General features: G+C 48.4%; 9 protein-coding genes across 9 annotated transcripts; 3 read left to right on the top strand and 6 right to left on the bottom strand.

The window, feature by feature from the left end:
• Nucleotides 1–29: 29 nt before the first annotated feature.
• Nucleotides 30–4904, bottom strand: BDW43DRAFT_317168 (kinetochore-microtubule binding complex subunit SPC105; the record flags this gene model as incomplete). The annotated part of the gene is made up of 5 exons (XM_032048474.1): nt 30–808; nt 858–1479; nt 1527–4177; nt 4233–4584; nt 4659–4904. 5 exons carry the CDS (start codon nt 4902–4904, stop codon nt 30–32), a joined length of 4650 nt encoding a protein of 1549 aa, XP_031893928.1.
• Nucleotides 4905–5247: 343 nt separating this feature from the next.
• BDW43DRAFT_294990 (40S ribosomal protein uS17) lies at nt 5248–6659 on the top strand. The gene is made up of 3 exons (XM_032044006.1): nt 5248–5534; nt 5799–6037; nt 6194–6659. Exons 1-3 carry the CDS (start codon nt 5360–5362, stop codon nt 6260–6262), a joined length of 483 nt encoding a protein of 160 aa, XP_031893927.1. The 5' UTR covers nt 5248–5359; the 3' UTR covers nt 6263–6659.
• Nucleotides 6660–6845: 186 nt separating this feature from the next.
• BDW43DRAFT_317980 (uncharacterized protein) lies at nt 6846–8753 on the bottom strand (the record flags this gene model as incomplete). Its single annotated transcript, XM_032048621.1, has 3 exons — nt 8329–8753; nt 8120–8281; nt 6846–8054 (listed from the first exon to the last, which is right to left on the bottom strand). The coding sequence occupies exons 1-3, from the start codon at nt 8746–8748 to the stop codon at nt 6846–6848; spliced, it is 1791 nt and encodes a 596-aa protein (XP_031893926.1). The 5' UTR covers nt 8749–8753.
• A 302-nt stretch (nt 8754–9055) lies between these two features.
• BDW43DRAFT_294985 (uncharacterized protein) lies at nt 9056–9500 on the bottom strand. Its single transcript, XM_032044005.1, has one exon. It carries the CDS (start codon nt 9305–9307, stop codon nt 9074–9076), a length of 234 nt encoding a protein of 77 aa, XP_031893925.1. The 5' UTR covers nt 9308–9500; the 3' UTR covers nt 9056–9073.
• Nucleotides 9501–10044: 544 nt separating this feature from the next.
• Nucleotides 10045–12105, top strand: BDW43DRAFT_317165 (ENTH domain protein; the record flags this gene model as incomplete). The annotated part of the gene is made up of 5 exons (XM_032048473.1): nt 10045–10092; nt 10169–10406; nt 10459–10649; nt 10701–10812; nt 10868–12105. 5 exons carry the CDS (start codon nt 10045–10047, stop codon nt 12103–12105), a joined length of 1827 nt encoding a protein of 608 aa, XP_031893924.1.
• A 1138-nt stretch (nt 12106–13243) lies between these two features.
• Nucleotides 13244–15687, top strand: BDW43DRAFT_294980 (uncharacterized protein). Its single transcript, XM_032044004.1, has 4 exons — nt 13244–14292; nt 14347–14660; nt 14707–14822; nt 14875–15687. Exons 1-4 carry the CDS (start codon nt 13575–13577, stop codon nt 15602–15604), a joined length of 1878 nt encoding a protein of 625 aa, XP_031893923.1. The 5' UTR covers nt 13244–13574; the 3' UTR covers nt 15605–15687.
• Nucleotides 15688–16086: 399 nt separating this feature from the next.
• On the bottom strand, nt 16087–16707 carry BDW43DRAFT_317163 (uncharacterized protein; the record flags this gene model as incomplete). The annotated part of the gene is made up of 2 exons (XM_032048472.1): nt 16087–16202; nt 16275–16707. 2 exons carry the CDS (start codon nt 16705–16707, stop codon nt 16087–16089), a joined length of 549 nt encoding a protein of 182 aa, XP_031893922.1.
• Nucleotides 16708–16931: 224 nt separating this feature from the next.
• On the bottom strand, nt 16932–17234 carry BDW43DRAFT_317162 (uncharacterized protein; the record flags this gene model as incomplete). Its single annotated transcript, XM_032048471.1, has 1 exon — nt 16932–17234. One exon carries the CDS (start codon nt 17232–17234, stop codon nt 16932–16934), a length of 303 nt encoding a protein of 100 aa, XP_031893921.1.
• Nucleotides 17235–20175: 2941 nt separating this feature from the next.
• BDW43DRAFT_317161 (acetate uptake transporter family protein) lies at nt 20176–21158 on the bottom strand (the record flags this gene model as incomplete). Its single annotated transcript, XM_032048470.1, has 3 exons — nt 20176–20493; nt 20545–20710; nt 20767–21158. The coding sequence occupies 3 exons, from the start codon at nt 21156–21158 to the stop codon at nt 20176–20178; spliced, it is 876 nt and encodes a 291-aa protein (XP_031893920.1).
• Nucleotides 21159–23064: the final 1906 nt, after the last annotated feature.

The raw sequence follows: 23064 nt of genomic DNA, 5'->3' as shown, positions 1-23064 counted from the left end.
GTCAAGACGCCATTCCCAATCGCTTATGATCAAAACACTGTCCCAGTGAGCGTTTGAACTGCCTTGCTCCAGATACCATTTCCAAGCTGGGCCCCGGAGTCCCCTCCGAGCTCCTTGCGAAGAAGTTTCCGCATGTCATTCTCAGACATGCCAGTGTCATTCTTGGTTCCAAAACCGTAGACTTTGCTGGCAACCACATCGGTCTCGAAGGTCATGACACCGACTTCATCAGTATTCCCTTTCTTCTGCACACTCGTCTTGACAGCAAAGTCAATATCAACTCTTCTCGCTCCTGTATTCTTCGCCGTTGACGACGTCTTTCCAGTTGAAAGTTCGAGCAGAGTGCATCTCGCGCGGAGGGAAGGCTTGTCATCAATTCCAGAGAGTTGGAGTTTAGTAGCACCGTAGAATTTGAGCATGCGGGCCTCCTCTTCAAGGTTAAGCACAAGATCCCATGCCTGTGCTACAAAAAGCAGCATCTGCTTTGGAGCTGTTTTAGATTGCGGTAGAGTTGCGAGCTCGTTTTGGAGGGACTTCAGGACTAATGATCCTATTGGCGACAGCTGAGAGGACTGGACCGCCAACTTCGTCTTGCTTTGAGGACTGTATCTCAACTCGATAGTTATTTTCTCGTCAGTAGCAGGTGGTTGATAGCCGCCATTTTTAATAGAGAATGCCCTAGGATAGAACGCCAGTTGGAGCTGGTTGCGATAGGACATCGTGACCAGCGGGCCGGCGGCTGAAGCTGAAGGAGAGGTCGCCGAGACTATAGACCATCCCGTCTGACGTTCGATCTTATGGACGGATTCTTATGAAAATTAGCTCAGGCTTTCGCCATATCCGGTTAAGAAACTCACCCTTTAGCTCACTAATTTCCGTAGCACTCCAGCCTCGGCATTCTTCCTTGACCCTTTCTGCTTCCTCGATTTGCGCCATGTATTCCGCTTTAAGCTCCGCTCCAGCCTCGATAGTATTCGTCTTGTCTTGGGCTTCAGCCTGTAGCTCTTCTAGGAGCTTTTTCTTCGATGCGATATCCGCCTCGACGCTAGACAGTTTCTCGCGCGCCTCACGCAGTTCATCCTGGTCACAACTTTCAATCTCATCTGCTAACTGCTGCAAAGATGTAGCCTGTTCCTTAAGTGACGTATGTTTTTCAACAAGTGGGGGCACAATGCCGTTGAGGAGCGTCTCATGCTTCGAAAGAAGCTCATCATCACCTTTCATCTCTTCAACGTGTCGAGTGAGCCCATCTTTTAGACCCTCGAGGAGCTTCATTCGCCACTCATACCACGTAGCCTTGCTGAGTAGCCTGGCATGGGTTTTTACATTTCGAAATTGATTATCCATTAAGAGACGAATATCGGGAGGGGCTGTCATATATTCTCGGAATAATGGAGGGTTGTCGGCGTATGTCTCCGTCTCTATCGACCGGATAATTTGTCTTCCTTCGGAGATATACGACTTCAGTTCTCGGCAAGACTAGAATTGATTAGCAAGATATCAGAAGTGACCTAATGAGAACTTACATGCTGATAAAGCTCAAGCATAGGCACGGTGCAGAACCCAGCAGCAACACACTCATCAAACTTGGAAGCACTGGTCTTTTCAAGCTCGCTAGAGAGTCTAGCTTTTCTTCTGGTCGCACTGTCCGGTGCGGTTGTGTGTCGGCGTTTTGTCGTCGTAAGTTCCATGAAATGGATGTTGGTCATGTTCAAGAACTCCTGCAAGTGGATTGGGTCAAAATCCGGCCCTGATTTTTCCTGATGATCGGGCGTCTCCTGGGTTGACTCAGAAGTGGACGTGACATTATACGAACTTGGTTCATCCTCTGCGGAGCTCAACACAGGTTCTTGAGTAGGTGTAGTGCTCAGCTTCGCCGGAGATCTTTCGATGGATTGAAGAGCAGGCGAACGGCCCAGACGTCCAACCGTTTCGTCCTTTGTTGGCGGTGCCGGAAGCCTGATATTCTTTACTGGGCTAGCCTCACGAACTCTAAGACGCTTTGGTGTACTATCGGATTCGTTGTCGAGTAGATCCAGTTCCATCGGCCGTTTCCCAAGCAAGCCCCGCGCTGCGCCGACGTGTAGGCTTTTCCGGCCGGCGACCTTGTTCTTCTTTGGCGTAAGGCTTGAGATCATATCTCGCAAGTTCGTAGTCGCATCCCGCTCATTAGCTTGCAGAGGCGGGATATGTCCATCTTCTCTGTTCTCTTCCTCTTCGCGCTCGCGATCAACCTCCTCTTGTAGCTTCACGGGATCTTCAAATCGCACACCTTGTTGATGTTGTTGCTGAGGAACGAACTCGGCATTTCCCTCGCCAATGGACCGTCGCTTATCAAGCATAGCCGCTACCTTCGGAGATCCAAGTCCTTCTTTATCGATTCCAAGTCCTGAAGACCGCCTCCTGCCTTTGGGTTGCAGAACAAAGAGGGGGGCAGATTCTCCCGTCACGCTGCCTCCAAAGAGGCTCTTACGAGGAGACTTTCGTTTGTTTGAGGACTCTTGCAGCACAGGTTGGAAAAGCTTCTTAGTTGACACGCTACCAAATCCCTTGGCGCTTGATGGCGTGGTTTTCCCCGGTGTTGTAGGACGACTGACCTGCGGCGTTAATTGCTTCGGAGTCAATGAGCTCCCGTATGGAGACTTCTTGGGTGTAGTCGATGTTGGTATGCTTGGTGATCCGTGACTCAGACTCTGCCTTGTACGCCTAGATCTAACACTTGCCAAACTAGGACTACCACTCTCTGAGGTAACTGTAGCAACATGGAAAGAAACCGGTGACTTCGCAGGAGACCGTCGAACTTCTTCTTGGAAGGGCGAGCTACCCGGCTCACCAGCGTCGGATCCCACTTCCATCCCTCCATTTGCCTCATCCTCACCGGTGCCACCAGCTCCTGCTTTCGACGGTAATATCCTGCCCTTCGCTGTTGTGACTTCCATTCCCGTAGCCTGATCATCATCTTCTGGCTCATCTTGTTCCTCATTCGGTGGAAGGATACCACCAACAGCTCCAGTTATTTCCATATCCTCTCCGTCCCCCATCGCATCATCTCCGTTCCATTCGGGGGAGTTTTGCTCATCGAAGTCTTCCTGAGCAGAAGAATCAGCATGCTTATAGTCATCCTCATCTGCATCTTGGGGAGCGGCTTTGCCCAAGAGTCCGCCAACGACAGAGGTAAACTCCATTGTCATCTCCTCATCCCCGTTGGCATTGCTGTCGGCGCCCGTAGACTTCGTAGGGGAAGCGGGCTGTGCGATACCTCCAATTACATTTGTGAGTTCCATCGTTTGTTCACCGTAGTTTGTTTCCTCTCCTCTTGACTTGCGACGGATGGTGCTTTGGCGGCGACTTGCCGGTTCAGAGATAATCCGGCCAATAGCATTTGTCACTTCCATACTCATGTCTTCGTCTCCATTGTCACTTGCGGCATCAGAGACTGCCACATCTTGGGCAGGTCGGTCTGTTTGGTAGGCATTCTCTTGATCATGTCGCGCACTAATGTCTTCCCAGTCAAAGCTTTGTCTCTGTCCTTTCTTGATCCAAGGTTGAAAAGCTCCAGTAATCTCCTGATCAGCAATCTCCATTGACATTTCACCATCCTCATCATTATCAATGCTCCTTGTTCTTGCTTCCCGAGCGGCTTGTCGAAGAGCTTCATTTAGCCGAGCACTAGAGCTGGTATTCGATTCTTCAGATCGCGCTGTCACGACAGATTGAGCAGTCATGTCATCTAAGCTCATCGCAGTACTTTCACCATCAAAGCCGGAGGTTGAAGAATCATCGTCGTCCTCCCTCTCCTCCTCGTCATCATCATCTCTCGCTCCGCCTTGCAGTCCAGTATCTTCACTGCCATCAGCCGAGCTTCCGCTGAAAGGGCTGGAAGACATTTGCTGGGAGCCTCCCATTCCATCATAATTGCTATACTCAGGTCGGTTGGCCAGCTGCTGGAGGTCTGGATACTCCACTGGAGAAAACGCTATGTCCGACTCTACGTCGGCATCCGGGGACGAGGGAGGTTCAGTCTTCTCTGTAGCACGTGTAGCCTGGTTCTCGGAGGTTAGGGAAGATGCGCGTCTGGTAGAGTTGGAGGTAGATGATGAAGTAGAGTCGTCGGGAATTTCCACTACGTTCCATGTGTGTAATGTTGCCTCCGGAGCGAATGATACTCGGCGATTTGCTTTAGTGAGGAGTGGTTAGTCCAACGTCAACTGCTGGGAAATATAATGACGTACCCATAGACTTTCGGCGAGCTTCTCTCTGTTCTAGGATAGCCTTCCGCTCCCGTTCCCGTCTGTCAGTTTCATCGCGCTCTCTAGCAGCGGCTATCTCGTCACGTATCGAGGCAGCATTGAAGCTGTCGAATGGATTGGACTCATCTACAGACCCTGACGGTTGTGCTGGGGTGCCTAGATCTATCAACATGCCTTCTTTTCCTTGGCTGGCCCCGCCTGCATTGTCTTCATGATGCTGTGAACCTCGGGCCGGTGTCCGTCTGCGCGTTTCCTCGAAAGAGGGGATATTCCGGACGGGCGAAACAGGCACAGTGGGCTTGAGGATAGACTTGAGGGGGAAAGTTGTGGTAGACTGTAATGTAACGACATATCACTTAGTTCGTGAACGCAGCAGAAATCGTCGGGCTGTGAGAGGAAGAAAAGTACCTTGCGTCGGTTGCCGTTGGAGTGCTGAAGCGCATCTAAACCACCAGGCCCCAAACTCTTGCTGCGGGACTTCTTATCTTTCCCACCCAGTTTCGTGGGGCCAGGGTTCAATTGATGAGCAGCGCTTATGTCTGTGGTTGTATTCTCCTTATCCACAGCCGATGTGAGTCTTGATCGGGGTACATGGGCGATCGAGCGACGAGCTCGCGGGCGAACAGACCCCGCGGAGTCACTTCTGGATGCCATGAAGCAAGAAATGGAGAACCATAGACAAGAATTTTGTTACCGAAGAATCGCGATTTTAGATCGAAAATGATTTGGTATTTCTTTTCTTCAGAGCGTTGTAACAATAGACATAATTTAGCTATGGTTGCGACCCCATCAACCATACACACTAACAAACTACTACTACAAAAGTCGCGCATCCCCTGGGCGGTGCTCATGTGATCGGCCGATGTAAACAAACCTCTTTAAGCTATCGCGGTTAGTCAACTCTTATGTAATTCAGGATGGGTGTTAGGGCTAGTCGAGCCCGACTAGCCCCCAACAGGCTTAGCGTCGCCATCGCACACTCCCACACTGAATTATCCGCCATCCCGAATAAATCTTCCTCAACATCGACGCAGGCCCCGACACCCCTCCGCGACGAATCTTACACCCAGCTCGACTTCGCTTCCTCGTCGGACTGAATTCTCGCAACAATGGCGACCGAGTTGACCGTCCAGTCGGAACGTGCGTTCCAGAAGCAGCCTCATATCTTCGTCAACCCCAAGACCAAGGCGAAGAGCAAGAAGGTCGGCCAGGGCCGCAGATGGTACAAGGATGTCGGTCTTGGATTCCGTACCCCCAAGAACGCTATTGAGGGCACCTACATCGGTATGCACGACCTGCGGTGAAAATTTCGAAATCTACAATGAAGAACGACGATTTCCCGGGGTTTGGAGATGAAAGACCACACGATGTCATAGGAGTCCGGGATTGCATTTGCGACACGGATATTGACAACAAAGGTGGTGAAGAATCTTGTCGCAATTAAAAAGCTGATAATATCTGGCTGGTCTTTTTATCTTCATCTCCTAACCCCGGAATCAGTTCTTGAATCTCCATCAATTTGATGGACAGATTGCTGATATCAAACAGACAAGAAGTGCCCCTTCACTGGTATGGTCTCCATCCGTGGCCGTATCCTGACCGGCCGTGTTGTCTCCACTAAGATGCACCGTACCATCGTCATCCGTCGTGAATATCTCCACTACGTCCCCAAGTACAACCGTTACGAGAAGAGACACAAGAACCTTGCTGCTCACGTCTCTCCCGCTTTCCGTGTTGAGGAGGGTGACTGGGTCACCGTCGGCCAGTGCCGTCCCTTGTCCAAGACTGTATGTGCTTAATTGTCCTAAGAACCTTATTGGCCTCGCCATATGCGATCATTGCGTCCTTTGTTTTGTACTGGGCCGCCTTACGCTGTGGACCTACCGATGGATTTCTTGAATGATCACTATCGATTTGAACACTTCTAACATGAAAATTTTTAGGTCCGCTTCAACGTCCTCCGTGTCCTGCCCCGTACCGGTAAGGCCGTCAAGGCTTTCTCCAAGTTCTAAGCATGTCGATGATGAAGGGGGTGTTCGATTCCAGAGGGTCAACCTAGGGCAGCGGCGTGGCTGGATATAAGCGAATTAGTTTAACGGGTTGGGATTACTTCACGATTTCATGTCCCTGGTACCCTTGTGAAGGAAATATCCAATGAAAAAAAGCTTTTTGATACTCCATGCTAGAATTTCAACCGTATAGCCGGCCGGGAACGGGGACTACCATGCATGACAGTTCGGGAATTGAGCTTTTTCAGGATGCAAATCTAGGTCTTTTTCCCATTCAATTTGCCCTTCACTCTTCTGTCGTTCTTCCTAGATGGTTCGATTATTTTCTCTTGTTTCTAAAACTAGAGAATTAGAACGCCAGCTGCTCTTCGGCAGCCAAACGCAGCATGTTTCAGATATCCTCGGTATTCCCAGTAGATATACAGTACAACCCACAAACAGTCTCAGTAAGCCTGCGCCACCTTTGCTATTTCCTCGTTTCCATTCTCCTCCCTTCGCGGTTTGTTACGCCTAGTCATGTTGTCCGTCATTCCTGCCAAAACAATAGCAATTGGAAACACATAATCCGATTTGGTTGAGTACGATATCATTTCAGAACCTGGTTGACTCGGGCTCTGTCACTCGCAAACTGATCCTGCTTCACTGCGTGGTGTAACGCACTGGTCTCGATCAACTCCGGTCCTGGACTTTCTGAAGTAGAACCCTCAACGTTGTTATTCTTATTCATATTGATGTTGAACAAGGTGTTTGGGAAGCCATTCGTGGCGAAGATATCTTCAACATTTTCAACGATTTCATCACCAGTGTCGTCAGCCATGATTCCTTCTCTTGTGTGCTCTTCTTGAGCTATCCATCTTCTAATACTACTATCAAAAAGCTCTATTGTTGGCAGCACAGCTCTCTTGGGCGATTCGGAAGTATCAGCACTTAAATCGTTGTCGTTATGTTGATCATCATTATCATCATCCGATGACCCCCCGTCAGTTACAGTGTCGTCATCTGAAGAGTGCCGGAACATCTCTGAGTTGTCTGCGTCTGAGATGGCAGGAAGAGGCGCCCATAGATCATGAACCTGAGATGAATAGCCAATGTTCACCCCCTCGATAAAGTCTTCCCAGGAGCTTTCTTCCCTATTAAAACGCCACGAATAGACAATTCCTTGCGCAATTAGATGACAGTATTGGGGGGGTACTTGGAGTCGTGCCAGGAGCTCTCCTATACTCAAGCCAGACTGGTGGCCTAGTTGGCCTTTACCCATCTCTAGGGCTCGGTGCAGTGGCCGGCCAGCTTTGTCATAGGCTCCAATGATGCCAAGCTGTAGAATGCTCTCAATATGAGGATGTTCACTTGTTATCTGAAGAAGCGAGCTGATTTTCCACGAGGATATGATCGCAGAGCTAGAAATCTTCCCCCAAATAAAAAACTCTCCAGCTCCAGTATATCTTCCTATCCTCAGCCCAATCTTTCGGAGAAGCTCTTTAGCAGAGAAAACTTGGGTCGGGAGCTTTTGGGGGTCTATCATGGTCACTATTGCTCCCTCTTTGTGTTTTATTGCCCTATGAACTGGCGCAAGCATCGATCTAAAAGTTGAGATGAATGGTGTTGGAACCTTGGCTATACTAACGTGGTTCACAATGTGCTGTTCGAACTCATGTGCCTCGATATCATCTGGCGCAAAATACTCTAACTCATCTGTGAATAACCCAGCAAGAAACATTTTGGTGGAATTGACCCCTTGGGAATTGATATTTGACCATCTATAAAGAATAGGTGGTATCCATGCCGCGACTTCTTGCTGTTAGTGTGAGATGAATCAGCCATATATCCTTAGATCTTTGTCATATGTTATTGGCTTCATACCTGCTTAACACCTTCTTTATGGCACCATAAACATCTCTTCCAACCGCCAGTACAAAGGCTCAAGTCAGTATAATGATGTCTACTAATTTCCACAGGGTTACGTATAGCGGAGGTATCCAGTGCTCTTGCGTTGGAGGCTGTGGCAGGGCCCTCATCCATGTCCTAAAGTAGAATTAGCACCGATTTTTCTCTTCGCAAGAAGAACTCACATCTGCTGGCTCAAAGACAGCAGGAGGGCTCTCCTGCCTGGGCTGGAAGTTCGAGGTCTCTATGTCATCCGCTTCCTTCTCGATAAGGGTAATGTTCAATGCCTTCGCACATTCTTTAATTCTCTCAATCATGGAGAACCAGGGACCACGGTCGTGGAATGGTGACATGCGTACATGCCCCCACATGGGATCATCAGTCCTCTTCATCATGGACCACATGGCCTCCAACGGACCCGTCGAAACCCCTTCCGTGAATCCACACTGGATCAGCTCGCGCCTAAATGCATGATTGAAGATTACTTTGAAATCTCTTCTGTCTCTACGGAAGAATTTATAGAGACAGCAGAGGAAAAGCTTCTGCTCGGTGCTCCATCGGTTCCGGGGTATCCTCTCGGTGGGATCGATAGCTTGTAAATCCATCTTTAAGATAGAGCGAACTACCCAGTCCTTGTGTTTCCTCCGATTGAGTCATATCATATGATGAGTCTGTAAAAGTGATGCTGTAAGTAGGCTGTTTCTTTCTATGGGTGTGACATGACGGGATTTATGGGGCATGGGTAGAAGAATGTTGAAAGTGTTAGTTAGAGCCTTGCTCTCCCTAAATAACCAGAAGAACACCAAATTGTCTAGAATACAAGCCACATGTAAAGCGATGTAAGATAAGGTTAAATGGTGGAAAGGTTGGTCGTTAAAATTGCATGGGTTGAATGTGTTGTAAGGTTGGGGCTGGGACTTGTTTGAAACACTAAAAACTTCCGCAGACTTCTGACAGAAAAACACAATCTTTGCCGGTCCCATTTGCAGAATACGGCTTTTCCCGGATCAGTTTCAAGTTGGAGCAACGAAATGGGAGCATGTCGTCAAGGGTACAATTACTACGGAGGGAAGATATAGATAGTGTTTGACCAAGGGCACTGTACAACAATAAATCTAGAAGTGAAAGGAGATGATACATGATGAAACCAGTCCCCAATGACATTGATACTCATATCCTAGCCAAGCTGAAACAATTGACCGACGACTTTAGAAGGAGTGGCCCAATATAGAAATGGGGAAGCCATTGGACTCTAAAAGCGAAGCGATAGAAAGAATTTATTTCTCCGAGTAGCGATATATCAGATTTCCGACTTGGGAGTAGAGACATAAGGACCATGGGGAGAAGTAAGTCATGATATTCAGAAGAAATCCTAGTCAAAGGCAACACAATAGTAGTGCTAGAATGCTGGAGCAAGAAGAAGAGGCGGGAGAACGTGATACCTTGATATATCTGCCTAAGGCGGAGAACAATGGAAGCTTAACTCCACTGCGATTCCGCTGACACTCCAAACGTCCTGAACGCCTGAAGCTCCCTCAAGACGGCCCCTCCGGTCATTTCCCCATCCTTTTAAACTCCTCGGGGCTGACATAAATCACCCTTTCTTACCTTGCATCGTTCCGCCTTTTTTCAGTCTCATTGCCAGAGATTGTATTCTTCGCCCACCCCTCCACCCTCCTACTCCCTCCCTAAGTCGCCCGCGTTCCCAACATGGTTTGAGCTACCATGCCTCTTTTTAGTGCTAGTGTCGACAGATTTATTTGGAATTGCGACAGTCGTTGACACTCTTGAAAGCCTCAGACCTTACGAATAATCTCAATCCTAATTGAACACTTCCCACGACAGTCTCACGTCCTTGGTTACGGCCCAATCGCGAAGTCCGACACCCCCCTCCCCCGACAATGTCTCACAATTTTGAGAAATCCGTAAAAGGGGCCACCAAGGTCAAGGTCAGTGTGAATATGTGCTCTACCTTATGCCTGTTAGTTTAGCGCAGAGTGCTGATGACTGGCTTCATGCGAACAGCTTGCAGCCCCTAAATCCAAATACATAGAGCACATCTTAGTAGCGACTCACACAGGCGAAGCAGGAGTAGCGGAAATATTTCGAACACTGCAGCTTCGGCTTCGCGATTCAACATGGACTATAGTTTTTAAAGCCCTCATAGTCGCGCACATCATGGTGAGGGAGGGGCAATTAGACGCTGCATTACAGTATATGGCGGAGAACCCGAGGAAACTTGCAATCAGCGGGTTTTCAGAAGGTGAGGAGGTAATTCTACGCGCGATAGAGGACAGGATGCTGATATTTAATAGTCCAGTCACAAGGACATAACATCCGCCGGTACTCCGACTACCTCATCGCGCGCGCAAATGCATTCGAGGCTACTAAGACGGATTATGTACGAAGTGGGCAAGGGCGGATGAAGAGGCTAACGGTAGAAAAAGGCCTCTTGAGGGAAACGGAGATTGTACAGAGACAAATTCATGCGCTATTGCAGTGTGATGTAGGTTCTCCATCGGCTGTGGCCGCATTACCATGGCTGATTGTTTTCCAGCTTTTGACAGATGAAGTTGAGAACGAGATAACATTAACGGCATTCCGCCTGCTCACGTTGGATCTCCTGACGCTTTACTCAGTCATGAACGAGGGCACGATAAACGTCTTGGGTAGGTGTAATCAACCGTCACATATTGCGGGCTTAACTCATGGGATTCGGAATAGAGCATTATTTTGAAATGTCGCGACCCGACAGCGAGCGTGCGCTGGAGATCTACAAGACTTTTACTCAACAAACAGAGGAGGTCGTAAAGTTTCTAGGTGTCGCTAGACATTTCCAGGCAGCAACGCGATTAGAAATACCCAAGCTTAAGCATGCCTCTACGGACTTGACTCGACTCCTTGAAGACGACCTTAACGACCCGGATTTCGATCAGCGACGAAGGGAATATCTACTGCGAAAAGGGGGGAAAGTTGACAACCTGGGTCCAACATTCACATCGAGCAATACGGCTGGTGCAGGAAATAGGTCTGTGAGCAACCCTAATCCACCTCGACCTCAAACACAACCTGCTCCACAAAAGAAAGAGAACCCAGCGGACCTGATCGATTTCTTCGATTCGATCGATCCACAATCCAGTGCACAACAGAATCCTACGCAACAACCACAGTTACAGCAGCAAGCGCAAGCAATGCAATTCCAGCAGACGGGCTTCCAACCGCAGCAGCCGCCGTTCTACCCCCAACAAACAGGGTTCCAACAACAAGCGCAACCGACCGGCTTTGGCCAGCCCATGCCAGTCGGAGGCCCCTTTGCACAGCAAAGCACCAATCCGTTTGGACAGCAGCAAGCTCAGCAGCCACAGCCACTTCAACCAACCCCAACCGGTGCAGGATTTGGCGGTTACTCAGCACAACCACAGGCATACGGATTCCAAGGAAATCTTGCCCCCATTCCCCAGAACAATGCCGGGCTATTCTCCCAGCAACAACAGCCAATGCTAGGTGCGGAGTTACAACAGCAATCAACCAACCCCTTTAGACAGTCGATGTTAATGAGTACCCCGACTGGAAGCGGCGCGCCCGCCTCTCCGCTGAACCGCCAGAGCACGAATCCTTTTGCGCGACGGCTGTCGAGCGCCAACCCGCCGCAATTCAACGCCGGCACCCTGCCAGCCCAGCAACCGCCTCAACAGACAGCGCAGCCACTACAACCCCAACGAACGGGAACTAACCCTTTTGCACGAAGCTCTTCCGTTCCTCCGCAGCAGTCTCAGGGGCTACAGCCTCCTGGACTGGCGCCTCTGCGGCCAAACCCCACGGGAAGCACGAATCCTTTCCGACAAAGCGCTTTTGTCAACCCGCAGACTGGCCAGGGGTGGCATGTTAGCGGCCAGCAAGGCACCATGGGAGGTTATGAGCAGCTGGAGACCGTGCCAATCTTTCCGCGGCCTGGAATGTAATAATGTTTACCTTTGCGGGGCTGGAACACGCATGGGAGGTGTAGAGGGCCGAGGCTCTCATTTCCGAACATTCATTTCCAGGTTCCTTGTTCATATTCTCCTGCATGAGTCGTTCTGTTGTGGTGTTGTTGTTGATGTTTAATTTTAGCATAGGGACGGCGAGCTCGCAGTGCGGGCATGTCTGCCAACTTCCTGTAGCGATAGCCGACATTCGGGACTAGGGCATGTAATAAGACTTGTAGATTTTGCAATCGCAGGTCGACTTTGATGTCTGTAAGAGCCAAGAAAATAATTCAGATTTGCTGAGTAAAGTGTAGGTACAACTATAACGGTCCTTTCTATCTAAAGAGTACAAAATATTGATCAGCCGTCATTATCATCCCTTGCCTTTGCTGGAGGACTGAGGGGGATACATTTATATCTATTTAATATCTTAACAATCCTTTCTCTACGATTGGATAATCTTAGCGAAGAGCTAACCTTGGTGCTTATATAAAGCAAGGAGAGCTGCGTAAAAGGTTTAGTATACTTCAGAAGACGGAGTACTTATCGGTAAGGATCACCCAAATATATATATATATATATATATAGGGATGTGTGTTATTTGTACTTAGTATTGTGACATGGTCGATGCAGGTGGCAGAGAGTATTAACCCAAATAGTCAAATAGTCATAATAGATCTATCTATCTTCCTTTGAGTGACAATAGTTTCGTCCTTACAGGTGGTCAAATAGGGTATGATGTCTCGTGCTTTGGATACCAATTGATGCCTCAGGGTCATTGATGGATTCCAAATACTCCCTCAGTACTGTTTATTTGAGCTGCAATTGAGTTTCAGCCCCACTCAGGCAAAAAAGCATTGCTCTGAATGGATCCTTCTCCATGTTAAAGAGGAGATATTCAGCACGTCCTACAGGGTAGTCTACTTGTCAATTTATTAGAAATATATCTTTATGATGCTTTTGAGGTCCCATATGAGGCTTGAAGATTTGCTTCTTGTTTCGCAGTGAAGAAACTCTCTTCGGTTGGTTCCAACACCTTTTTTAATTGGTGGCGTAAAGAAAAAAAAAAGGAAAAAGAAAAAAGAAAAAAGAGAAAACTGATTTTGAAGCTAGGACAACTTACGATTTACTACTACTAACATCCACTTTTTTCTCTCGCCCCCCTCTCTCTCGTTCCACAAGGAGGGAGAGAGGGCGCCACCAGACCGTCAACTTCGCACTCCTGTTTCACATCATATCAATAAATATCTTTACCGATTTCATACGTAATAAAGGTGGAAGATGGACTTTTCCTGATCAGGGCAATGCGCTGACCATTCAGCAATTTCCCCCTCTCCGTTCCTTCAATCCACTTGGACACCTTTCTCTCTCTCTTATCCCCAAACTCTTGGTCCATTCTCGCTCACTCTGAAACGAGTACCCATGACGATCCTTAGTGAGATCTCCGAGTGCCATAATTAGATACCATGGACGCCAAGAACTCGTCAGCGGCACCCTCCGATCAGGAGAAGGTACTACCAGTGCTGAACTCCACACCTATCGCTTCAGCATTGTGGACAAACCCGGTGAACAACGACCCGCCGCCGTTGGCATCGCAGGACAGTTCGCATGCACTCTCCTTGGTCGACGAGCCAACCCATAGTTCCGAGCCCATTAGTCAAGATGTAGGCAGAAATGCTGTAACCAAGCCACGCAAACTGCGCAAGCCTGGTAGTGCGTCACGGTCGACCTTGTTTTGGGTCCATACCGATCCACAGTCGGCCGCACAGGGAACGAAAGAGGAAACCCTCAAGCGCATCCGTTCCCATGTTATGTCCGAGCATAATCGCAAGAAGAGACTAGAGAACACCAAGCGGTACAAAAGCAAGACGTGGAAGCACCTGGCTTTCCAACCGCCAGAAACCGCGGCCTCTAGTTCATCGGTTTCTACCCCGTTGGCCTCTGCGCCGGACGTCTCTCCCAAATTCCCCGTAAAAACTGAAGAAGGAACTTTAGGCAATACGCCTGGCCTTCCGGCCGCCTCAACAGAGCAATATTATGGTATCGACGCGCCTTCGCATAGTCAGGCCCTTGCTGTTGTACAAAATACTTCACCGGTGACGTATCTGGGGCCTGGAGGCAATGATCCGTTTAATGTGTTTCATACGCAACTTACTGATCGTATGTCTCGGCATCTTCAACATTGTGAGTCGCCGCCTCTCCGGATTATGTAGAGCACTGTGCTTATGGGTTCCATAGTTCTGGGTACCCTTACTCGGATGGCGTACCCACTTCAACGTCGGTATGGAGAGAAATTAGAGTTGCATTGGACAGCACTCGTCCATCGCGACCCTGCTTCGCTTCACGCCTGTATATGTGTTGCCGCATCTAATACAGCCCTCACTATCGGCGAATTTCCGATGAGGGAGGGCCAACGGCCCAGTGCCTTACTTCTAGACACATTTCACCACAGAGGTGAAACGATCCGGCTAGTTAATGAGGGCTTATCAGACCCTGTCAAAGCCGCCAGTGATTCGCTGATTGCTGCCGTCTCAACCCTACTAACGATTGAGGTATGGTACACGATCCAGCGATCCGTGCTTGCTGCTGACTGAATAGATTGCTTCTGGAAACCCCGATTACCTCAAAATCCACCTGGCCGGATTGAGGCAGATGGTTGCTCTGAGAAATGATCTTGCCGACGTACCGCCCGATATTCGGTTTCAAATCTCTTGGTGGGTTTGATAAGGTGAAAGTTGACGTTGCGTCCATTGCTAATTACCGCAGGACTGATATCCGGGTTGCTTGCATGGCCTTCACAAAGCCAATTTTCCCTTTCCTCCGCTACTCCCGTCCTGCCCATTTCACCATTGTCCCAACCAACGAAGACCTTACAAACACCGCCTCTGCCTTGATTTCGCTAAGTGAAATCCCGAGCATTCTTGGCGATGGTATGTCTAAGGCCATCTACGACCTTTCCGAGCTTGTTTGGTACGCTGAATGGGTCAAGAGCGGCCAGAATCATCAAGAAATTGATGATGAGACCGAACGTTACTTCAACACAGAAGTTATATATGTTGAATATGTCCTTCACATGGACCGGTACCTCGAGACCGGGGAACCCAAAGGGGATGCGAATATCGAAGGCTGCGTCCGGCTAGCATGTCTCCTCTTCCACAACGGCGCGATCTGGGAGTTTTACCCACAGATCGCGCCCGTGTTCCCCAAACCAATCAGCGCCCTCCGTCAGGCGTTAGCTACCACGATTCCAGCCGGATTTTTCCAAATGTTCCCGGAGGTGTTGATCTGGGTGCTATTCATTGGGGCTTGGAGCTCACGGTTAGTGCCCGAGAGAACATTCTTCGTGACTGAGTTGGCGGCTGCAGTGGGGAGACAAGGGATCCAGTCATGGCACGAACTGCGGTCCCTGCTGCTCAACTTTTTCTATGTAGACCGAGTCCATCAAACCGCGTTGCGCGGGCTATGGGAGGAGATACAGCTGATACGAATCCATTGATCGTAATCATTCCAGGACCTTATATCATTAGAATTAGAACTGTGTATAGTAATGAGAACATATACCTCTTATGATGAGACGAGCCACTGCCATCATTTATATACCTTCATCTTATCTGCACCCAGATACTTCTCACTTCCCATGTGCCCGAACCTGACGATGAACTGGTGAACTGGCCGAGAGTCTTTCGACGTTAGAGGTAGATAGGTACCTTGTACATTGAATACTCTTTATGGTACGGGGACCTCTCCTAACAATCTATACTATACACACAACCAACATTCTAGTAACCATTACCTAGCGACGTATTCTGATAATATTCCCAGTATCCCGACAACCCGTCTATGATGCTTCTATTTAGTAAAACCAAATTCTAATTATATACTATAATAATAATAGAATGCAAGTCTGCTTCAAAAAAAAATACCATCTACTGCGATTCCTTCTTTCCGATATTGCCCACCTTTCGTAACCCAAACAAACTAACCACTAGGCTTGCTATATTCATACCGAACAATGCCCAGGAAAGCCGCACGGTATCCCACCATCAGCGCCTCGGGGATTCTCTTATCCTCGAATTGTGATTGCTGTCGGTGATCTGATTAGAGATCAACGCGACGATCGCCAGTCCGAAAGCTTTTCCCGATCTGAAAGACTGTATTGAACACACCCGCCGCCAGCCCTTGCGTCTCAGCAGGAAAGACCCCCGCGATGAGGATAACCAATACAGTGAACAGGGAGTCAGCGGCAATCGAGTTCAGACAGATCGCCACAAATGCGCAGCTCCAGTAGGTCCACACCGGATCGACTAAGGCCATAATCAGCGGCGAGACGCAGGATATTATAGTGGTGATATTGATAATGGCGTCGACGCGACACCTACGTAAAACAAATCCTGTTGTAATGGTGTTAAGCAAGCCCATGATCGGAGTAGGGATAAACCGGATGGCCTTGTCGACTCTGGAAAGATGCTGTACATTCTGGAAGAAGAAGTTGATAATCTGCTCGAAGGCATTGAAGGCACCCCAGATCATAAACACGCTAACACAGATACGCTTGAAAGCAATACTCTTCCAGAGTGAATTGCGAATCAAGGTAGGCATGTTGCGGCGCTCTTGGAGGCTTTGCCAAAGCATAAAGAAAGTAAAGCATTCGACAGCGAAAAGAAGACGATTGTTGGTACCTCATGCACTTCATTAATGTCACTTGCAATAAGCCTGTTAAACACTTTTAGACAGCTTGGAATGCGATGGGGACGGAGGGGAACTGACGACAAGGCATAAGATAGCACGCCCAGGGCAGCACTGGCGGCGACTGCCCGACCCAATCAATAACAAACACCAGCATATGCCAGGAAACGGCCCCCGACTAGACGGCGGGGAATCTGCCACCAGGATAAGAGGAAGGCAAAGGTATTAGTGATAGCCGCACTGTAGAAGCCCCCTCGCCATCCAGCGCTGTCGGCAATAATCCATCTGCACAGAATCCCGACTCCAAAGTCAACCGGCTGGGCTCGCAGTCGCGAAGCTGCACCCCTAGTGGCTGGGGCTGGACTGCGAACAACCTCAACTATCCAGTTGCGCTTCTGAGCAGGCCTTTCCGAATGAGAGTTACCGCTTATGGGCGACATTCCGTGGAGCCCTCTTGCACACTCAGCGGGGGCTCTTCATCCACGGTGGGGATGACGTGCACTTTCTTGCCGACGGCAGCGAGCACCTTAGACGAGAGCTGACTGTCACTATCAGATGGGGCCTTGGTTATCTAGACCTTGACGGTATAGCTCGCCCGACATGCAGTGGGCGCGAAATCGTCCGACGGGGTTGGCCGACTGGTAAATAGACCAGGTCGCCTAGGGTAGGTGGTAATTAAGCGCGCATGTGCATTTTTAAGAATCCAGTTGCATGTTTCGTGGTCGCACGCTTGGGGTAAGGGCCGGTCAGGCAAAGCAAAGGTGAAAGAAAACTGTACAGAATGCCATGGTGAAAGGTTCGAGAAGGAGGAAGCCGTCCGGCCTCAACTAGTTAGCGCAGCCTAAGAAAACAGTTAGTGGCCCCTGTTTGATTGATAATAGTCCCTGGTGGTTCGAAAGTGGTCTCATTCCTGCTGATAATCTACGTAAGTCGAAGGCTAGATATAGAGTTTGAGACACCAACCCTCGAAGGTGATCTGAAGGGCATCGATGGCCGCCACATCCTCATCCACGGTGACTGTCACGTCGCCATTGATCTCATCCACCGTTGTGTAGCTATTGACCACCCCGTCCTACTGATCGTGGTGGAGAATGACTGTAACCCGAGGGCGACTACGACGGTCCACGATTGCCGTCTTACAGTGTAGGGAATACTACAGGAACTATGTCCAACACACGGGGGACTCTCCTCACCACGGCATATTTGTAACAGGGAGTATTTGAAAACAATTCGATGAAGTGCCATGTACTGTGGTCACCAAAGATGTGTAAAACCAACGCTGTGGCGGTTACTGTCAGTTCCTTTTTGTTTGATCATTCTTTGTTCTTTGTTAAATAGGCGAGTCCAAGGTGGCCGATCTCGGTGGCCAAGCGAGAACGAACTCCTTCCTCAACACCCTCCGTGTGACCACGCAAGGATTATGGGGGAATCGGCATGGTCTGTGGCTTTTCTACCTAAGCGCAGGGACATTCCTGGATCAATATGCCGACTGAGTCGAGATACGAGTACATAGGCCCTGGGAGAAAATAAAGAGAGCCCGTTCGAGGCAATGAGTGATCCTCATTCATTCGCTATCTTAGCAGCTCAACGGACAAACTGATTCATGATCCAGCCTAGATCCCTGCAGCCGATGTCGCCCGGGAGGAAAGATCAGCCAGGAAACGCCCAAAGGGTCGTTCTATGTGTTAGTTACCTCTGAGGACAAAGTGGTTGTTGCGGGCTATTGCACCACGTGACCAATTAATATGAGATGCTATCGAAATAAGACATAGCGCGGGAACATAGCGTTATTGTTACGAACCATGCTGTTGTGCGAACCTCTAGCTAAGATAGTTGTATACGGAGCGACGGTTAGGAGGCGGCCGATAATGCCACCGTCACGTGATATGGTGTATAACAATAGTATATAAAAGGGTATAAAGTAGGTACTAAAAATAAGATTGAGGCTAGACGTACAAGTTATATAGTAACTATAAGGGAAAAGAGGGAAAAGAAAAGTTGAAACCACATATAATTGGTTTTTTTGCCCTATTTCTGAGGTGTTATCCGACTATATAGGTAATATGTCTGGGACAGCCTTAGCTTAGTTCTCCCTTTATTTAGTTACTATAGAGATACTTTTACTTACTACCTTACCAAGTAGCCCAACTCGTTTGTACTCTCCTCACTATTAATTATACGTACCTCCATAGGCCTAGCCTTTATACTTAGGCTACCTTTGTGGACTTGCTATCATGCACTAGTACTTATCGGGGTCATTGCCTTAAGAGGACTCACCATGATTCAGATCCCCATCCCCAGCTTTGTATTCGTACCTACCCAAGATACCTAACTGGATATGTATATCAATGTATAATATACTATGCGGTAACTATATTCGTCAGCTTAGTTTTTAATTTAACGCCCATTTGACAGCCACCGAGTTACGCCCGTGCAGCTCCACAAGGCACAAGTAGCTAAAATTTTGCGCCGAATTTCACCCGCCCCGAAGGAATCCCGTTCTGCTACAGGACCACCCCGAGAAATTCCCGATCTATAGACTTAATAGTTTGACGGCCCCTTTTCTTCATCGTCTTATTTTTTCTATTTTCAACGTGCGAGTTTTCTATACATATTATTTCCTAGGTAATTGAATCGCTTTTTTTGCTCAATTTTGTATTTACCTACTGGGGTACACTGATTGGATCTAGGGTATTGTGTTCTATATTAACACTGCTATATGATCTTGAGGTGTTTTTGATTATGACTCTTTTGGCGGCCTGAGTGACAGGGTTATACTGACTCGATAGGATATATGCCTGCATGTTTTTTCCTTTCGATTCAAATCATTTAAGAACAGCTTTGGGGCTTCCTGTTGGCCATATTTGTTGAGGTTATGTACCATAACTATCAGTGACTACTATTGTGACACCGGGTGGAAAGCTGACGTCTGTGCTGAGACAGATCCCAGCTGAGTGCGAGCAGACACCCCAACTACGATACTGTCGCGCGCCTTTCACCTATAAATACAACACATCTATCGGAGGAATCATTATCAACTGCATTAACTAATAAAACTAGATACAACCAACATCCCCCGTCCATCGTCCATCACCATGAACGACAGATCGCCATCATTAAATAAAGCTATAAAGGGTGCGAACAAACGGGGAAAAGCAAACAAAATCACTGCACACGACCTTCTATACCTGCTGCAGGTGAGGATATAGAAATGGGTGATGATCTAGCGAATCTGCAATACATCACGCAGAACGCTGGCACGGCATTACATTCTCGCAGCAATGATATTACAAGAATGGGTATCTGAAAATAAAGGAAATGCCGGGACAAAATCCCGTTCCAAGAGAGATTTGATCATTGACCTTCGCACAACACCAGCGCTTAGGCTTGCTCGCGTTCGGTCTTGCGACTGCGAGCAGTGGGAGACCAGGGGAAGTGGGCAACGGGGAGAATGAAGAAGCTGTTGCTGTTGTCCGCAATACCGGCGAGGGCATTGTACCAGGCGGCGAATGCGGCCATGAAACCAAAGAAACCACCGGCCTTGATGATGGGAGGGTTGGGCTTATTCTCCGCGTTGCGGTGGAGGTACCCAATACCCAGCAGCAAGAAACAAAGGTCGAGGAAGAAGAACAGCAGGAAGAAAGCCACTGTGGATCTCAGGGTGCAGAAGAGCAGAATGGTGGTGAAAATGAACCATCCCTAGGTACCATCAGTATGCGTTTTATGCATTCATCGGCAATGGGGACTTACCATGAGGAATATTCCGAAGGAGTCGTCGAATTTTGATGTGCCAGCGCCCCCGAGAGCCTTCGCAATTTCGAATCCACCTGGGGTGAGGACGATGGCGAAAGAAAGCCAGAAACCACCATAAGAGGACAGGGCAGTGGCACCAAAGGTGTTTCCAACGGCCATTTCCCTAAGTAATGTCAGTGAAAGATGACTAGACATACCAGGGAGTATGTATGTACGTACCACATGCCAGCAAGCAATTGAACAAGACCACCATAGCCAAAGGCCAGAGCAACCACAATGTTGGGTTCCGCGATATCGCGCGTTCCCATGTTAATCGCACTCAGCACAAAGGTGGTGAGAGCGAAAGCAGATAGGCCCAGAGGGGCCGGGTTACCGAACTTACGGTGCTCGACCGACTTATACAGACCGGGCTGGAACTCACCACCGAAGGGACGGAGCTGAGCCTCAGCGGTGTTCACATGAGCGAGAGGGCCATATCCAAAGCGTGCGGCGGCCCTGGCCGTCTCATCAGCGGACATCTGGTGGGTAGGAACACCTCCGTTGATGCCATCGGAGTTGCTTCCGCTTCCGAAGTCCTTCTCGAACGCTTGTTGATTGTCTTCGGCTGCCATGATGCTCAAAGGTTGAAGGATCTATTCACAGCAGGTCCAATTAATGTCTTATGCGACAAAGAATTCCCAATCGAGGTCAAAGGGGAAGAAAATAAAAAAGAGTCAAATCCAGCTAGCTGGACGTGGAGATGAATATATATATGAAACCACGCAAGGGATCAAGGGAGAATAGAAAACACTATGCGCACAGCACTGCTGGCTAGACCAAACAACGGCTTAATGATATGGGAACGTGCAAGATGGAGAAAGGAGGAATAAATAGAACGGGAACAGGAGGAACGGAAGGGGGAGGGGAAGGGAAAGGTAAGTAAAATAAGAAGGGTCAGGGCCGCCTGGACCGATGGAAAAAAATAGTCGAACGAACAGAATGGATTCAATCGGACGAGCGAAAGTTGCAGGGGTGCGACTTCAGTTACTTACCGAATATGGGAGGAAGGCCCGTTAGTTGGATTTAGTTCTGCTTTAGGGTTTTTTCTTTTTTTTTTGCCTCTCTCTCTCTGTCTGGCCTTTTTTCTCTCTGGCTAAATTTTCTCCAATTTTCTCTTTCCGCGGATTAGAAATAGTGACTGACCGGCGCAAGTGGAGCAACGGAGCTGGGATTTAGTTCGTGTCAAAGTCCTAAAACGATTTGCGCGAACCCACCGAACAGAAGATACACTAAACTTGAGGAAGAAGGGATATGTCTTGTCTCAAATGGAGAAGGTAGGAAGACACGGTAAATATATTCGGCTCTCGGAGAGATTGTCCTGCATTTTTCCCCCAATTTATCCATAAAATAAAAAGCGGGGAGAGCACCAACCCCAATGGTGGTATCAATCTCGAATGAAAAAGAATTAAAAAAAAAATTTTTGGGGAAGAAAAATAATAAAAGCAGCAATTACCTGGAAAGCTCTATGGTTGGTCCAAAGGGTGAAAGGAACTTTGTCCCATCTCGCCATTCTCATTGCATGGCTCGACCTTCCAAGACCCCGGGGTACGGGAGTGGGGACACCAAGTAGAGTACTTTTTTTTCCCACTTTTACCTTCTCCGAGTGAGCGAACATTCACTGTATGGAATGTTGGTCTGGGGGGTAAAATGCACCAATCAGGCTAGTGGGAGACCAAACAAAGACGGCGTTTCATTGGATCATGTAAGGATCAATAAGATGCATGGTCAGCATGGATTTCCATAGTTCTGTGAGGATATATTTCCGCTTGCTACAAGTCAGAATGAGGTACTATAGATTCACTTTTTTTTTTTTCCTTTTTCGTTTTCTTTTCTTTTCGTTTTCATTTACATCTGTTTTTATCTTCTTCTTTTCGAAGAAGGGTTGCACCATGCCACCTTAGGGCTAAGGTACAATCCCAAATCGAACTTCTGAGTGGACAGAGAGATGGAGTCAACTAAGCTTAGGTAGTATTGGCCCTTACCATAAGGAACGTAGTCCCCCAGGTACCTGAAGGTGTTACATAAGCAGAGAATGCCGTAGTCCATACCGTATGGTAAAGCCCATACGCGGGCCCGCCCGTGGCACTTGAGTCCGATCGTCCGTTTGCATTCTTCATCCAACTCTTCCACCGATTCGATGGAATTGAGATTCTGCACATTTATGGTTCTGATTGATATGTAGCATCAACTGAGACGCGAAATGGAATGGTAATCCTACCACACGTTGAAACTATTGACGCAAGGAGTTCCCATTGACCCCCGTCTAACGTTTCTAGGCTAGTCATTTTCGCTAATTTCAGAGAGAGCTGAGGGAACAAGAAATAAAAAACAAAAAATAACAGTGGGCCCCTTCATGCCAGACATGCTTCCAACTCTCGTGCACATCGTCGGTGGGCCAAAGCCAATACGACACTCTGTCGACGGATATGCAGCGTCTTGGGTGTCACCATCACAAGCAAGCTGGCGATTATTATGTTA

This window comes from Aspergillus alliaceus (genome assembly GCF_009176365.1).
Source record: "Aspergillus alliaceus strain CBS 536.65 unplaced genomic scaffold BDW43scaffold_101, whole genome shotgun sequence".
In the NCBI taxonomy this organism is placed as follows: Eukaryota; Fungi; Ascomycota; class Eurotiomycetes; order Eurotiales; family Aspergillaceae; genus Aspergillus; species Aspergillus alliaceus.
This window is presented reverse-complemented; position numbering and strand designations above follow the sequence as displayed.